The sequence below is a fragment of the Lactuca saligna genome, chromosome 7, assembly GCF_052625555.1.
Source record: "Lactuca saligna cultivar CGN05327 chromosome 7, ASM5262555v1, whole genome shotgun sequence".
NCBI lineage: Eukaryota > Viridiplantae > Streptophyta > Magnoliopsida > Asterales > Asteraceae > Lactuca > Lactuca saligna.
Genome location: NC_136423.1, coordinates 115,633,892 through 115,650,597, shown reverse-complemented (window position 1 = coordinate 115,650,597; position 16,706 = coordinate 115,633,892). Strand labels below are relative to the sequence as shown.

At 39.4% G+C, this 16,706-nt stretch overlaps 1 protein-coding gene and 1 long non-coding RNA gene across 2 annotated transcripts in view; one reads left to right on the top strand and one right to left on the bottom strand.

Moving 5' to 3' along the window:
- Positions 1 to 1,683, bottom strand: part of LOC145006212 (uncharacterized) — a 2,749-nt gene extending 1,066 nt beyond the window's left edge. Inside the window, exons 1-5 of the mRNA XM_078965307.1 lie at positions 1,406 to 1,683; positions 948 to 1,017; positions 790 to 855; positions 541 to 582; positions 111 to 167 (exon numbers count right to left, since the gene is read on the bottom strand). Coding sequence (XP_078821433.1) covers positions 111 to 167; positions 541 to 582; positions 790 to 855; positions 948 to 1,017; positions 1,406 to 1,605 — 435 coding nt within the window. The 5' untranslated portion in view covers positions 1,606 to 1,683. The remainder of the gene's footprint in view (positions 1 to 110; positions 168 to 540; positions 583 to 789; positions 856 to 947; positions 1,018 to 1,405) is intronic.
- Positions 1,684 to 14,267: 12,584 nt separating this feature from the next.
- On the top strand, positions 14,268 to 15,441 carry LOC145005520 (uncharacterized). Its single transcript, XR_013662592.1, has 4 exons — positions 14,268 to 14,500; positions 14,638 to 14,837; positions 14,916 to 15,002; positions 15,100 to 15,441. It is a non-coding gene; the product is annotated as an uncharacterized LOC145005520 (long non-coding RNA).
- Positions 15,442 to 16,706: the final 1,265 nt, after the last annotated feature.

Here is a 16,706-nt window from a genome sequence, read left to right as displayed (position 1 = left end):
AACGATATTGCACGATTTCAAAATTTGGACTGAAGTTGAGATTTAGAGTAAAGCATAGGGACCAAAACTGTAATTTACTCTTAGGAATTAAAAAAACAGCAACAACTCACCTTTTTGCCAGAAACAGCACTACGACGTACACCATCATCTTTGTCACGTCCCAGAAACTGCAGGTGGAGGATGAGTCAGCTTGGTATAAATTTTAAACCAGTTGTTGCGCACATATTTGTTTATTTTATTTTATTATTTTTTTTCAACTTTAGGAAAATACAGAAAAGCACTTATGCTTTCAAAATTTTATCAATTTAGTTAACCTGATTGTTGTTTAATATGGATTAATCCATTATAAGTATGATCAATGATGCAGTTGTTTGTATTCTATCATGATATCAAAACCAGGTAAAAGAAAAAAAGAAAAAATGGTTTTTCTATATGTACAATGATAGTCATAGAAATAAATGAAAACAAAATGATATAACGAAAAAATAAATAAAAGTACATTGCTATTTCTTAAATTTAATTCTTTGAAAGAACACTAACCTTAGAGAGTTGAACAGGGCTGCTACTACCATCCTGCTGGTTCTATAAAAGCTCCCATTGCCAGGACAAAATCCAACATTCAGACATGCCAAATAAGCACCCATTCATCATGTCACAGACCCCAGCTCCAATTTCAAAGAGCCAATTCATGAACAAAAGAAAAAGGCAGAAAATATTATAAGCATCATTCTATTTTGTTCTAAATAAACAATAATTAAGTATCAAACTAATATTTACATAGTGTCCTACCTCCTTCACTTTATGTTTATCGCGTTTGTGGTGATGCCTAGCTTTCCCCTTGTCTTTATCTTTTGGCTGAAGCAGAAAATTAAAAACGAAGAAGAAAAAAAGGTCAAACAAGGTGACACAATGGTTGACCATATCTTGCTAGTTTGATAGATGACAACCTTTTTGTGTCTATGTTCATCTTTATGTTTGCTTGAGCGATTGGATGGTCCATCTTCACTGCTGGATGAGCTGTAACAAGCAAAATCCATCTTTAATCATTAAGCCTTAAGCCAGGAATCATTAATGTATGTATTCTATTTATCAAATTCGAAGCACATAGAATAGGTTAATGGCTTTGCAGCAGCTGCAACCTTCAGCATTTACAAAAGTTTTAATAAAATCGATTCATTCGGGAGGTGAATCGTGATAAAACTTGATTTTCACATCTGAATCCATGTAATGCTCCTTACGCCCTGATTAATGATGGAAAAATGTTCGATATCCAAGCAATCAAGGATGTAATGCTTTTTACATATATGTGAAATTAACCATGAACTCTAATAGAAAACAGTACAAAAGGATAAATAAATCAGATTCAATTTAGGATACCGATAATAAGAATAGCAGCTGAAAATACCTGTAGTCCTCGGATGACGAAGACGAGGGACTACGCCTGCGACGACGTTTTGTATGCGGACGGCTTTTCTTGCTAATCTTAAGAGAGTTCTTTTTGTGTTTATCGAGGTTTTTATCTTTACGGCGGCGGGAACGACGGTCCCGATCCGAGGAAGAAGATAGATCGGAGGATGATGAGGTGGTTGACGTTGAGGCAGCCATGGATGAGGAAGAAGGGTTGCTCGGTAGAGGAGGCCAAAGCGTGAAACAAAGCTGCTTTCGTTTCTAATACGATTATACAAACCCTCGAATTTATTAAAAAAAATAAGATGTTGGTTGTTTTTTTTTTTAAGCAAAAATACATCAATCAATTTTGCGGATCAACTCTGCAACCTCTCTGCAGTAGAAAAGGTGAGGTGGATCAAACGGCTGCGGACTGTAAGTCTGCGGACCATCTCTGCAACCCTCTGCAGTAGAAGAGGTGGACCAAACGACTGCGGACTGTAATAAGAAACGTGTTTGTTTTTTTAAAATCTGAATGCTGATGCAGATATTAAAAAATTAAAATAAATTGATTTTATAATCTAAAAATAGTTTTTTAATACCGAAAATTTAATAATGTATGATATTTCAGCAAGAATTTATGATATTTCATCAAAAAATAATGATATTTTAACAAAAAAAAATAAAGATATTTTAGCATAAAATAATGATATTTCATCAACAAATTATTATTATTCAATACAAAAAAAAATCAACAAGAATAAACAAAAAACCGAAAAAAAATGTGAAATAAAATTTCAGCAATATATAATCAATAGTTTAACAAGAAAAAAGTTGGAAAAGGTAAGAAGAGACAAAACAAGTGTTGCATCAAGAAGAACACGTGCAGAGGTTTTTTAATCCCAAGACTTCTGAAAAACAAACAGCTACGAAATGAAAAATGTTGCGTGTGTGCTGCGTCGCACAGTAATAAGAGGTCTGAAGAGATTTTTTTCCAAAAAAACAAACAGCACCTAAGTACATATATATATATATATATATATATATATATATATATATATATATATATTAATATACTAGGTTATAACCTGTGGAAACCACTGTCGATATATTTAAAATTTGTATATAGATAAAAAATAATAAATATAAAAAAACCAAGATATTATCGATTGTAAGTAATTATGAATTAATTTGTTAAGCAAAATAAACATAATAATGTTGTTAGAATATGATTTTGTATTTCAAAGTTTGAATTGAATTTGATTTCTTACCAAAAATAAAATAATAAAAATCATAGAAAAATGTTACGTGTCAAAGAGACATTCTAAAAAACTGACATGTGTTATTTTTAGGTTTTATTTATTAAAAGATGTAGATGTAAATGTAGATTGTAAATAATTATATAAATTGTATTGAATATAAAGATGTCAAACATAAATAGTTTTTGAAATAAATTTTAAAATAAATACAAATAAATTTAATAATACGTAGCTAATTTTAATTATATTAATAAAAATTGTTAATATATTATAAATAATTGTTATGAATCATAAAATTTTAAATATTTTTTTAAATATATCATATTTCTAAATTTACCATCATTTTTTTAAAAAATTAAAAAATTTAAGTTATACTAAACATAAAAATGTATTGTAACTTATGTATATATTAAGAAAAAAAAGCATAGTGATTTTATTAGAAATAATATATAACACATATTAAATAAAAATTGAAAATGATTTTCTAACATGTCTTAATTATGGAGATTATTATTGCATTTCATAATTAATTATAACAATATATCTTATAAAATATTTATCCTAATTAATGCTACTTATATGTATCATATATATCTTAGGACACATGATTGAAATCAATGTAGTCATGATGAACACTAAGTAATGAAATATGTATTTATTGGTTATTTGGTAAAAAGTTAAACATAATAAATTAAACAATAAATTGAACAAAAATCTATGACATAAAATTACGAATGAAACTAAATAAATTGTATTATAAAAAAACATTGTTTCGCCAAATATATATAACATTAAATTTTCTATTATTTAAATATAACTTTTTAAGTTTTCTTAGCTTACATGGTTAGATAATAAACTTTTAATATAAAATTGGAAGTAGATTGGAAATTTGTGTTCTTTAGGTTAACATTTTCCTTGCTACCAAGAATATATGTAGAATTGTTTATCTTAAACGTACGTCTACTATATAAAAGTAACAATAATGAAATATATATATATATATATATATATTGGTAATGTGACATGGAAAATTGATACAACGTAAAACAATATTTTTCATCACAAAATTTAAATTTTTAAAAAAATGAATGTTAATAAAAATTTGTAGATAAACAAATTCAAATTCTTATGATGAATATAACATTGAATTTTTTATAATGGAAATTTTCTTTGTTTTCGTATGTCTTTAGGGTCGAGTAATCAATAATAAATATTTTAATATAACTGTAATAAAAAAGTGTTAAATTGTTTTACCTGTTAATTTAGTAAAATGGAGATATTACAAAATAATAATGTTAATATGTGAAAATTTGAATTTGCTTAACTAAAGCCTAAAATGCTAATTCATATTTTTTTTAATTGTATTAAATGTATATTAAAAATATATACTAATTAAATGTCCTATAATATAAATAACATTAATATTGTAACATACAAATACAAGTATAATATTATAATAGGGGTGAGCATTTGGACCGATGGACCGGACCAAACCGTTTTTTTGAACCCCCAAGCCGGTTCTCAGTTCTAGGAATCCATCCCGGCCCGGTCCGGTTTTTTTCCCGGTCCGGTCCGGTTTTTTTTCCGGGTCCGGTCCGGTTTTTACCGGGTTTAGAACCGGTTGGACCCGATTTAAAAAAAAAGTTGTAATCTGTGAATTTTTTTAAACAACGATAACTCATTCGTTTTAAGTCGGATTGACATGTGGTTTTTTCCAGTTTGTAGATAAATTTAGACTATAATTTTGTTGATTTTGGTATTATATTCAATGAGTTACAGTCTTTCAAAGTTGAGGTATCAAAGCTGAAAAATTTCAGCTTTTCAGTAACATTTTTAAAACTTTGTAATTTGTAAAAAATTTTAAACAACCATAACTCATTCGTTTTAAGTCGGATTGACACGCGATTTTTTTCAAAGTTTAATTTACAGTTTGTAGATGAATTTAGACTATAATTTTATTGATTTTGGTATTATATTCAATGAGTTACAGTCTTTCAAATTTGAGCTATCAAAGCTAAAAAAATTCAGCTTTTCAGCAAGATTTTTAAAATTTTGTAATCAGCGAAACTTTTATACAATCATGACTCATTCGTTTTAAGTCGGATTGACCTACGATTTTTTCCAACATTTTGGTATTATATTCAGTGAATTACAATCCTTCAAAGTTAAGCTATCAAAGCTGAAATATTTCTACTTTTTAACTATTATTTTAGACTATAATTATGAATTTTATGTATCTTTGAAAGATAAATCATATGAAAGGGATCATGGTGAACTTGATTTATATTTTAGTTGCTTTTATTTGGAAAATTAATTTTGCAAGTTATAATATTCTAACATCAAGGTAGATTAGTTAAGAATGAAATGGAAACGTAATCATTTTTACAAGTTATATTGTATCAAACCCAATAACATATTCGTTTTAACGAGTTCTATCAAACCCAAAAATATATTTTGTATCGGTCCAAACGGGTCCAAGAACCGGAAAACCCGGACCCGGACACGGACACTGTAACAGCCCGAATCCATGTATTCTTCTATTTTGGATTAAGTTGTAAATTTAGGGTTTTCATGGTAGGCTAGTACGCTGGGCGTACAAGGTGTACGTTGCGCGTACTCGCGCGCCTCATTTGGACGCGTTCCCCCTCAGGTACGCGGGGCATACCCAAGGTTACGCCCGGCATAACTCATTCAGACCCAAACCCTAATTTCCTTTGAAGGGGCTATAAAAGGAATGTGTGGCTGGACTTCTCAGCCACCATCCTTCAGAGTGAAACCCTAAAAAGAGTGTACCTTCGTTCTTTAGCCATTGTGTGTGTATTCTAAGCTTGGTGGTGCCATTCCAAGGTTGCAAAGGAGAATAAGAGCTTGTTGGAGAGGCTAGAAGTGGTGCTCAAGTGTAGATCTGAGCTTTGCAAGGGCTAAAGCTTCATTTTCAGGTATAAAGTTCGGATCTTGTCACTTGGTTCATGTTGTATGCATTAGATGTCATTTTCTAGGGTTTAAGTCCCAAAGGTGGAGACTTTTGTGCACATGGCCTCCATAAGCTTAGATACTTCATATTTATGATATATTGGAGTTGTAGACTCATAAAAATGGCATTTTGGATGTGGGTATTGCACCATGCATGAGATCTAGGTCCTTGAGTTTGAATGAATGGTTGTTATGTGATGTTGGAGCCTTTACAGCCATGCCAAGTCTTAAAGGTCTCGACTTTATGGGTTTAGACACACTAAAGGAGTCGGATCTAGAAGTTGGAGTAATGTCTTAACCGATTAAGACCAGAAATGAAGAGTGGCTGACTTTGATGGTTACGATGGGCGTAACTTCCAATACGCGCAGTGTACTGGGTGGAGACCCCGATCCAGGGGGTTGGCGATGTACGCCCCGCGTACATCTAGCAGTACGCCCTGCGTACTCTCAGGGTTGACTTTTGTTGACTTTTAGGGTTTTGGTCAACTTGAGGTCTTTAGGTCAAGGAAGGGTAAAATAGTCTTTTACCCTTTGAAGAATGATGATAAGGGATAAAATTTTAGTGGTGGAAGTCTTTGCGTATTAAATAATAGTAATATTTTTATGTTTAGGCGAGGTAGAGTCGTCGTTGAGGTTCGGTGATAGCGAGGACACGTGATCTTAGACTTTCCACGAGGTGAGTCTTCTCACTATACTGTACCCAGAAGGGTTTGACTGTGTGACCGGAAGGTCGAATATGATATGAGATATATGCATTATGTGTGATAAGTTAATCGTTATATGTGCCATGTATGATATGCTTGATATGGGCCGGAAGGCATTATGTTATGGGCTGGAAGGAGAATATGTTATGGGCCGGAAGGCGTTGTGATGTGGACCGTAAGGTTGACGTGGGTAGGACCGGAAGGTTTACCTAGTCGGGACGGAAGTTCCCTGAGACACATGGACCGGAAGGTCAGGCCTGGAAAGGCGTATGTGTGTAAGTTGTATTTTGGGGAACTCACTAAGCATTTATGCTTACAATTGTTGTGTTATGTGTTTCAGGTACTAGCGAGGACCGTGGGAAGGCGCCGGCGTGATCGTACACATTGTCGGGAAAAACTATTTTATGATCATTGGGATGTATTTTTTTGTGACAATATTATTCACGTTTGGATTTGAAATATTAATCGATGTTTTGATATTAACAAAAATGAAAAATTGGTTTTAAAATTTACGTCGTTACAAGTTGGTATCAGAGCCTAGGTTTGAGGGATTTGGATACAACTTCGGGCGTAACTGAACTCAAACTGGGGATTTGAGAAATTTTTAATTAATAAAATCAATAAAAAAAAATTGATAAGAGATTTTGAAACAACCAAAGAAGAAGAAGTGTGTACGGTCAGCCAGCGCCCGAACGGTAAAATCCCCAAAATACACTTACAATATGTGTTATGAGATATGATATGATATGATACGCATGCTAGTAGAGTAGGTATTCATATTAGGACTAGAGTGGCATGATTTGTGATGCCTTAGTCTAGGGAAATCTGCTGCTTTGAGGTGCTTTGAGAGCGAGTGGGTAGCTAGTGCATGGAAAGAATAGAGTACTCATGATCCGGGGTTTAGGGAGGAGGACTTGGGGTGAATGCCAATGCGGTGTAGTTGGTAGTATTGGGCTCGTACTACTGAAGACATCGGGTCAGTGGGCAACCCAAGTAAGAATCCCTGGGTATCGGAGACTGAGTAGGGTTGCGTTAACGAGTGCGATTATGCTCGATAGAGTCTCTGATATTTCTATGTTGTATTTCAGAGGCATCATGGTTGGACCACGCCACAAACCTGGTACGAGCAGTGTGAGTGACGAGGAGCTTCGTCAGATGATTCATGAGGAGGTGGTTGCAGCGATCCGAGCTGAGATTCCGGAGATGTTTGGGTCTATTAAGACCACACTGATGGAGACTTTTGATGAGCGGTACGCCGCGTTGACTGAGGCCGCAGCCACTGCAGCTACCGCAGCTGTGGCCGCTGCCAGACCACAGGGAGGTTACTCGTTGCTGCTCCGGGAGTTCAGCAACACGAAGCCACCTCAGTTTGACGGGATGCAGGATCCGATCCCTGCGATGAGATGGATTGCTGATATCGAGGGATGCTTCTACACTTGTTCATGTCCAGAGCATCTGAGGGTACGGTTCGCCTTGAACCAGCTCCGCCTGGGAGCAAAGGATTGGTGGAAGTTCGTGACGGCGAACTTCACTCTGGCAGAGGTTTCAGCTGTGACTTGGGAGAGGTTTACTGCTATGTTCAGAGATGAGTACGTTCCCCCGGTGGAGAGGGAACGGTTGGTTCAGGAGTTTTTGACCCTCAAGCAGGGTAATGATTCTGTCACGGTGATCACGCAGAAGTTTCATGAGAGGGCGATGTTTTGCCCTGAGTAGGTGTCCACGGAGCAGGCTCAGATGAGCCAGTATTTGGGTGTACTGAGGAGGGATATCCGGGAGTTCATATCGAACTCATCATACCAGACTTTTGCTGAGCTTCAGGCGAATACCAGGAAGCGTGAGATCGAGTTGGAGACCCAGGCCAGGGAGGAGGCCGAGTCTCAACGGGTGGATCGGCGCCCGGCTCAGTCTCAGCCGGCAGCCAAGCGGACCAAGTCCGCCGATTTGAGATCGGGAGGTCAAAAGGGCCGCACTTGCGGAGAGTGCGGCAAGGGTCACGAGGGGGCATGTCGATCGGGTGCTTGCTACAAGTGTGGCAAGGAGGGGCACATTACTAGGGATTGCCCCCAAAGGATTTATGGTTTGCTTTCATTGCAACCAGACCGGCCATTGGAAGGCCGAGTGCCCCCAGCTTCGCCAGGGATCTATGCCTGCTGCCAGGGTTACCGAGACTCGGCCGGTGAAAGCCGAGGCTCCGAAGGCTCGTGGGAGAGCTTTTCAGTTGACTGCAGAGGAGGTCCGCACGGCGCCTAATGTCGTAGCTGGTATGTATTCTTTCACGTATTTACTTTTATGACAAGGTATTGTGCTTATATTACGATATGCGTAGGTACTTTTCTTGTGAATTTTGTACCTGCTTTGGTATTGTTTGACTCGGGTGCGAGTCGGTCTTTTGTATCACTGGCTTTTAGCCAGTACATCAGTATTGATCGGGAGGTGATGAGTCGACCCCTGCGAGTTTCTATAGCGGATGAGAAAGTGGTATTCGCCACTGATGTGATTCGAGGATGTGTGCTCGAGATTTTTGGGGTCGAGTTCCCTATAGACTTGGTTCCTATAGCGATGGGGGATGCCTGCATCATCGTGGGCATGGACTGGTTGAGTAAGTTTGGGGCAGTCATTGACTGCGAGAGACAGCTGGTGATGATTCGAGACCATAGTGGGGGAGTGCTTACGGTGTATGGCGAGGGGACCCGGTGTGGGTCGGCGTTTTGTTCGGCTTCCAGGGCGAGGCAGAGCTTGCAGCAGGGCTGCAATGGATTCATAGCCTACATGATGGATACTCGAGTGGCCGCGGGGAGGCCCAATTCGGTTGATGACGTTCCTGTAGTATGCGAGTTTTCGGATGTGTTCCCCGAAGAGTTACCAGGTGTGCCTCCGGAAAGGCAAGTGGAGTTCCGTATCGATTTGGTTCTGGGAGCGGCACCCATCGCCAAGGCGCCTTATCGTCTCGCTCCACCGGAAATGCAGGAGCTATCCTCGCAGCTTCAGGAGCTGTTGGGGAAGGGGTTTATTCGACCGAGTAGCTCACCTTGGGGAGCGCCGATTTTGTTTGTCAAGAAAAAGGATGGTTCACACCGGATGTGTATCGATTACCGGGAGTTAAACAAGTTGACAGTTAAGAACCGGTATCCGTTACCGATGATCGACGATCTGTTCGATCAGTTGCAGGGGGCATCTTGGTTCTCCAAGATAGACTTGAGGTCGGGATATCATCAGATGAGGGTTCGGGATGAAGATATTCAGAAGACTGCTTTCAGAACTCGTTATGGATATTATGAGTTTATGGTGATGCCTTTTGGGATCACCAATGCCCTGACTGCGTTCATGGATCTTATGAACCGGGTGTGCATGCCGATGTTGGATCGGTCGATGATCGTATTCATTGATGATATTTTGGTATATTCGAGGTCTAGGGAGCAGCATGAGGAACATTTGAGGGAAATTCTTGGGGTATTGAGATCGGAGAGGCTGTATGCCAAATTCTCCAAGTGTGATTTCTGGTTACGAGAGGTCCAGTTCCTCGGGCATCTTGTTAACCAGAAAGGGATATTGGTCGACCCAACCAAGATTGAGGCGGTGTTCAAGTGGGAGGTGTCAAGATCGCCCACTGAGATCAGGAGTTTTCTAGGATTGGCTGGATATTATCGCAGGTTTATCAAGGATTTCTCCAAGATCGTCGTGCCACTTACTAGGATGACCTGGAAGGGTGTTGCATTTTCGTGGGGACCGGAGAAGCAGTCCTCATTCGAGACCCTTCGTCAGAAATTGTGCGAGGCCCTGGTGCTTGCACTTCCGGAAGGGATGGAGGATTTTGTGGTGTACTGTGATGCATCTATATCGGGTTTAGGGGCGGTGCTTATGCAGAGGGGGCATGTGATAGCGTATGCTTCGAGGAAGTTGAAGCCTCATGAGTCGAGATATCCCACCCATGACCTAGAATTGGGGACTGTGGTGTTTGCCCTCAAGATCTGGCGGCATTATCTTTATGGGGTTCGGTGTACCATCTACACGGACCACAAGAGTCTGAATTACTTGATGGATCAGCCAAATCTAAATATGCGACAGAGGAGATGGTTGGATGTGGTGAAGGATTACGATTATGAGATCCTGTACCACCCGGGCAAGGATAATGTGGTAGCCGACACGTTGAGCCGTAGGGCGGAAAGCGCCCCGATCCGAGATATTTATATGAGGTTGACGGTAATGACCCCGATTATGGAGATTATGGATACTATTTGAGGAGCTCAGGCTGAGGCTATGAAACAAGAAAACTAGAAGAGGGAGCAGGTTGTAGGTCAGGTATCAGGATTCGTTACGGATGGTCGAGGGCTTATGACTTTTTAGGGTCGGATTTGGGTACCGTTTGTGGGCGGTACGCATACTATTTTGATGGAGGAAGCGCATCGATCGAAATTCTCGATTCATACCGGGGCTACGAAAATGTATTTGGATCTAAGGAAGGAGTATTGGTGGCCCTGTATGAAAAAGGATGTTGCATGGTTTGTTGAGAGATGCCTGACTTGTCGGCAGGTTAAGGCCGAGCACCAGCATCCGCACGGTAAATTGCAGCCGCTAGAGATTCCCGAATGGAAGTGGGAACAGATTACCCTGGATTTTATCACCAAATTGCCTCGGACTGCGAGGGGAGTCGATGCGATTTGGGTGATCGTGGATAGATTGACGAAGAGCGCTCATTTTCTAGCCATCAGCGAGAGCTCTTCTGCGGAGAAGTTGGCGGAATTATACGTGAGGGAGGTGGTATCGCAGCATGGGGTTCCGATGTCGATTGTTTTAGATCGCGATGTGCGTTTTACTTTTAGGTTTTGGAAGAAGTTTCATGAGGAATTAGGTACGAGACTGCATTTCAGTACCGCATACCACCCACAAACAGACGGACAGAGCGAGCAGACAATTCAGACGCTTGAGGATATGCTCAAAGCATGTGTTTTGGATTTTGGAGGGAGCTGGGACACCTATCTACCTTTAGCAGAGTTTTTGTATAACAACAACCATCATTCGAGCATCGGTATGCCACCCTTTGAGCTGTTGTATGGACGGAGGTGTCGCACCCCCATCTGCTGGGGAGAGGTGGGGCAGCGGGTGATGGGTAGCACGGAGATTGTACTCCAGACGACCGAGCAGATTCAGCAGGTCAGGCAGAGGTTGTTGACCGCGCAGAGTCGCCAGAAGAGTTATGCGGACAGGCGGCGGTCCGAGCTCGAGTTTCAGGTTGGTGACCTTGTGCTCCTAAAGGTCTCTCCTTGGAAAGGAGTGATACGATTCAGGAAGAGGGGCAAGTTGGGACCCCGATATATTGGACCCTTCAGGGTAATTGCTAGGGTAGGCCGGGTAGCCTACCGGTTGGATCTACCTACTAAGTTGGGGCAGATCCATGATACCTTTCATGTCTCACAGTTGAGGAAATGTATTGCCGACGAGTCGGCAGTGGTGCCATTGGATGATATTCAGGTGGATGCAGGCCTGAACTATGTGGAGAGACCAGTAGCGATCAGGGATCGGAAAGTTAAGGTTCTGAGGAACAAGGAAGTACCCCTGGTACAAGTGCAGTGGCAACATCGGAAGGGGTCCGAGCTGACATGGGAGTCTGAGTCCGAGATGCGGGATCAGTATCCAGAGTTGTTTTCAGTATGAGACTTCGGGGGCGAAGTCTGGTTCTAGTGGGGGAGAACTGTAACAACCTGAATCCAGGTATTCTTCTATTTTGGATTAAGTTGTAAATTTAGGGTTTTCATGGTAGGCGAGTACGCTCGGCGTACAAGGTGTACGCTGCGCGTACTTGCACGCCTCATTTGGACGCGTTCCCCCTCAGGTACGCGGGGCGTACCTAAGGTTACGCCCGAGGTAACTCATTCAGACCCAAACCCTAATTTCTTTTGAAGGGGCTATAAAAGGAATGTGTGGCTGGACTTCTCAGCCACCATCCCTCAAAGTGAAACCCTAAAAAGAGTGTACCTTCGTTCTTTAGCCATTGTGTGTGTATTCTAAGCTTGGTGGTGTCATTCCAAGGTTGCAAAGGAGAAGAAGAGCTTGTTAGAGAGGCTAGAAGTGGTGCTCAAGTGTAGATCTAAGCTTTGCAAGGGCTAAAGCTTCATTTTCAGGTATAAAGTTCGGATCTTGTCACTTGGTTCATGTTGTATGCTTTAGATGTCATTTTCTAGGGTTTAAGTCCCAAAGGTGGAGACTTTTGTGCAAATGGCCTCCATAAGCTTAGATACTTCATATTTCTGATCTATTGGAGTTGTAGACTCATAAAAATGGCATTTTGGACGTGGGTATTGCACCATGCATGAGATCTAGGTCCTTGAGTTTGAATGAAAGGTTGTTATGTGATGTTAGAGCCTTTACAGCCATGCCAAGGCTTAAAGGTCTCGACTTTATGGGTTTAGACACACTAAAGGAGTTGGATCTGGAAGTTGGAGTAATGTCTTAACCGATTAAGACTAGAAATGAAGAGTGGCTGACTCTGATGGTTACGCTGGGCGTAACTTCCAGTACGCGCAACGTACTGGGTGAAGACCCCGATCCAGGGGGGTTGGCGATGTACACCCCGCGTACATCTGGCAGTACGCCCGGTGTACTCTTAGGGTTGACTTTTGTTGACTTTTAGGGTTTTGGTCAACTTGAGGACTTTAGGTCAAGGAAGGGTAAAATAGTCTTGTACCCTTTGAAGAATGATGATAAGGGATAAAATTTTAGTGGTGGAAGTCTTTGCGTATTAAATAATAGTAATATTTTTATGTTTAGGCGAGGTAGAGTCGTCGTTGAGGTTCGGTGATAGCGAGGACACGTGATCTTAGACTTTCCACGAGGTGAGTCTTCTCACTATACTGTACCCGGAAGGGTTTGACTGTGTGACCGGAAGGTCGAATATGATATGAGATATATGCATTATGTGTGATAAGTTAATCGTTATATGTGCCATGTATGATATGCTTGATATGGGCCGGAAGGCATTATGTTATGGGCCGGAAGGCAAATATGTTATGGGCCGGAAGGCGTTGTGATGTGGACTGTAAGTTTGATGTGGGTAGTACCGGAAGGTTTACCTAGTCGGGACGGAAGTCCCCTGAGACACATGGACCGGAAGGTCAGGGCCTGGAAAGGCGCATGTGCGTAAGTTGTATTTTGGGGAACTCACTAAGCATTTATGCTTACAGTTGTTGTGTTATGTGTTTCAGGTACTAGCGAGGACCGTGGGAAGGCGCCGGCGTGATCGTACACATTATCGGGGGAAAACTATTTTTATGATCTTTGTGATGTATTCGGTTGTGACAATATTTTTTACGTTTGAATTTGAAATATTAATCGATGTTTGATGTTTGCAAAAATGAAAAATTGGTTTTAAAATTTACGTCGTTACAGACACGACTCATCCGGTCCGGTCCACGGTCCACAATATTCTCCATAACCGGTCCGGTCCAAGAGTCAGTCCAGTCCGGTTCGGCCCAGTTCGGTCCAAATGCTCTCCCCTATATTATAATATCGTATTTTATCATATAAATGAAATAACTATTATTTTGAAAGGTATTCATCTGATCATAGTTTGATTTTAGTTTAATATTGAAAAAATCATATACTCCTTAAATAGGTTGGCATTTAGCAAATTAAATAAGGAATTAACATAATTATAGTCTGCATTGTCATTTCCATTCTCTTTTTGGGTGATTATGTCAATTAAATGAAAATAGAAAACATTCTTATATATATTAAAGATGACCATCTTTATGAATAGTGAAATCCTGGTTTTTTGATAAAATTGGTCCATAAGTTTTCATATTTTTAGTGATTCAGATTTTTGGTACTAAAGTTTGTGATATTAACAATTTGATCCCTTAAATTATTTAGTGTAAAGATAAGGATGGAGTTGATACATGTCATTCCACAGGTGGAGACTTGTGATAATATATTTCACCTTTTGTAACCTTTCACCGCCTCATCTCCTTCTTCTTTACTTTTCTTCTTTATCTCTAGCTTCATGGATTTGGGGTCCCCACCGTCGAAGACACGACCACTGCCACAGTCGGCATGGCCCAACCTGACCTCACCTCCAGATTTCGATTCAGTAAATATATGTCGACCTTCCGCAATCCATTTACTTCCCTCTCATCCCACCTCCACTATTGCCTACCTCCGTTAGGGTTCGCCATCTAGTCTCAGGTATGATCTTCAGGCAGGTGTTTTAGATAACGGTTTGGATTGATGTCTACTTCCATTTGGGTATAACGATGTCCAACCTCAGCCTTAATTTTTTGCTTTCATTCTCTTATCTATATTTTTTTTATTTTCTTTTTCAGCAACTTCCATTACCTGTGTACACTTCTTGCTGGCCACCACCACTGTCGTCTTTTGATTGAATAACCAAGACCACCACCAGTGTACACTTCTATGTGTTGCGATCGAAGTCTCGTTTCTGCTTCGTCTTCTTTTGTTGATGAAATCGAACCTAATCATTGTTTTTGCTATGTTTTGCTTCACCGTTTTCGCTATTCTTTAGGTCAGATCGAACACCATTAATTGTGTTAAGATTTGTAATCTTTATTTTGTATGCAATTTTGATTGCCATTTACTGAAGTTTTTGGAACATGTTTTTTCGTCGTTGGCATCCATGAGGTCAGAAGGAGCGTAAATGGTGGATGGATGTCGAAGTGGTAGTCGGCAGGTGGGTGGCATCCTTGATATTGCATAATGATCGATCAAGGGGGTGTTTATTTGATTTTGATTTTGATTTTCTTTCCTTTGTTTTGACTAAAAATCAGTGGAATCTTGATGGGTTTTGGGTTTGAATGTTCTTGACCGAAAAGGGAGCCCAACATAATTTCTATAGGTGTTTACGAGTTACCTGCTATTTCACTCTACAACCCAAGAGCTCGATTAAATGCTTCAACCGGGTTATGTTAATTATTGATGGATGACTGACATTATTTAATGTAATTTATGTTTTAGATTAATCACTAAGATTTGGAATGGTAAGTTATTATATCTGTTAACGATAACTTTTCATATGCATGACATGGATTCGTGATTAAAGATACAAACCCATCATGTATAGAGTTAAGGAGAATTTCAATGAATTGGAATATAAGTGATGTTGTTTGCAATTTTGCCCTTTTATGTTTGTTATTCCAATTATCAGTTGAATTGGATTCTTTTTGGTTTTTTTCTCTGCAGCGTAAACTAAAACTGGCACATTATTCATTTTCAATTTTCACTTCGGGTAAGTTTTGTTATGGTCCTTATCAAAGTTTATTTGAAAATATCCAACCAATTCGTTCCCAATTGCTTTAATGAAATATAAATGTTTAAAAGATGAAATCAATGATCATTATGTTTTTCAATTCCTTTCATGCAAAATAAATCGGTACAGTGACATATATCTTTCATCTCAAATATTGAAATATGGATTATATGCTCAGATCACTCTGTTTTGTGATTCCTTTCTTGAAAAATAATAAATCGGTTTAGTGGCACATATCATTCATCCCAAACATGGATTTCATGTTTTCTGAGGGAATGCATTATGTAATGTCCGTAGATTAGGGCTAATCAATTTAAAGACGATAAGCGTAAAAATGACTTTTTGATGAAAGATTATTTAGAATGAGTAATTGTAACTAAGTTATAGTATATGTTATAAGGATTCTGTACATATAAAGAACGCCGAAATCCGAGTTATAATGAAGAAGTTATGATGTGTCGAAGTTTCGCGACAAAACCGGCACGACACAACACGACGTAAAAAGTGAATTTACGTTAGAGCAATATTTAGCCTTAGCGGTCTAAACAAAAGTCGTAGACTTTGTTAAACCGTGAGTGTGCATAAAAAGAACGTCCAAATCTGACTTCGTATGAGGAAGTTATGATTTTTCTAAGTTTCGACTTAGCGGTATGCAACCTCAATACTCGATTTGAGATCAAGCGGTTTTTAGCTGAAACAATCTAAACGAGAATCGAATATCTCGTTAATAGTAGTGAAACGATAAAAAGATAGGCGAAAACGAACGTCGGATGAAGAAGTTATGAATTTATAACGGAGTTTTCCTGTCCCGGCCTACTAAAAATAAATAATAAAAATAAACTTAAAATTAAACGACGGAGTCTAAACGAAAGTTGTAGAGCGTAGTCTCACCTACGCGAGGATATAAAGAACGTCGAAAACGGAGCTCATATGAGGGAGATATGAATTTTTGAATTTTATTAAATAAATTCGATATTAAATTTAAATATAAATTTCCGATAATATCCAAAGGGGGGGAGTCAACGAGTTTATCCAAGTTACGCCCAGCGTAACCTTAATTACGCCCAACATAATTCGGTGGTTTAGCCCCTATAAAAGGGATGCAAAGGCAACCGAGTTCTTTGCTCA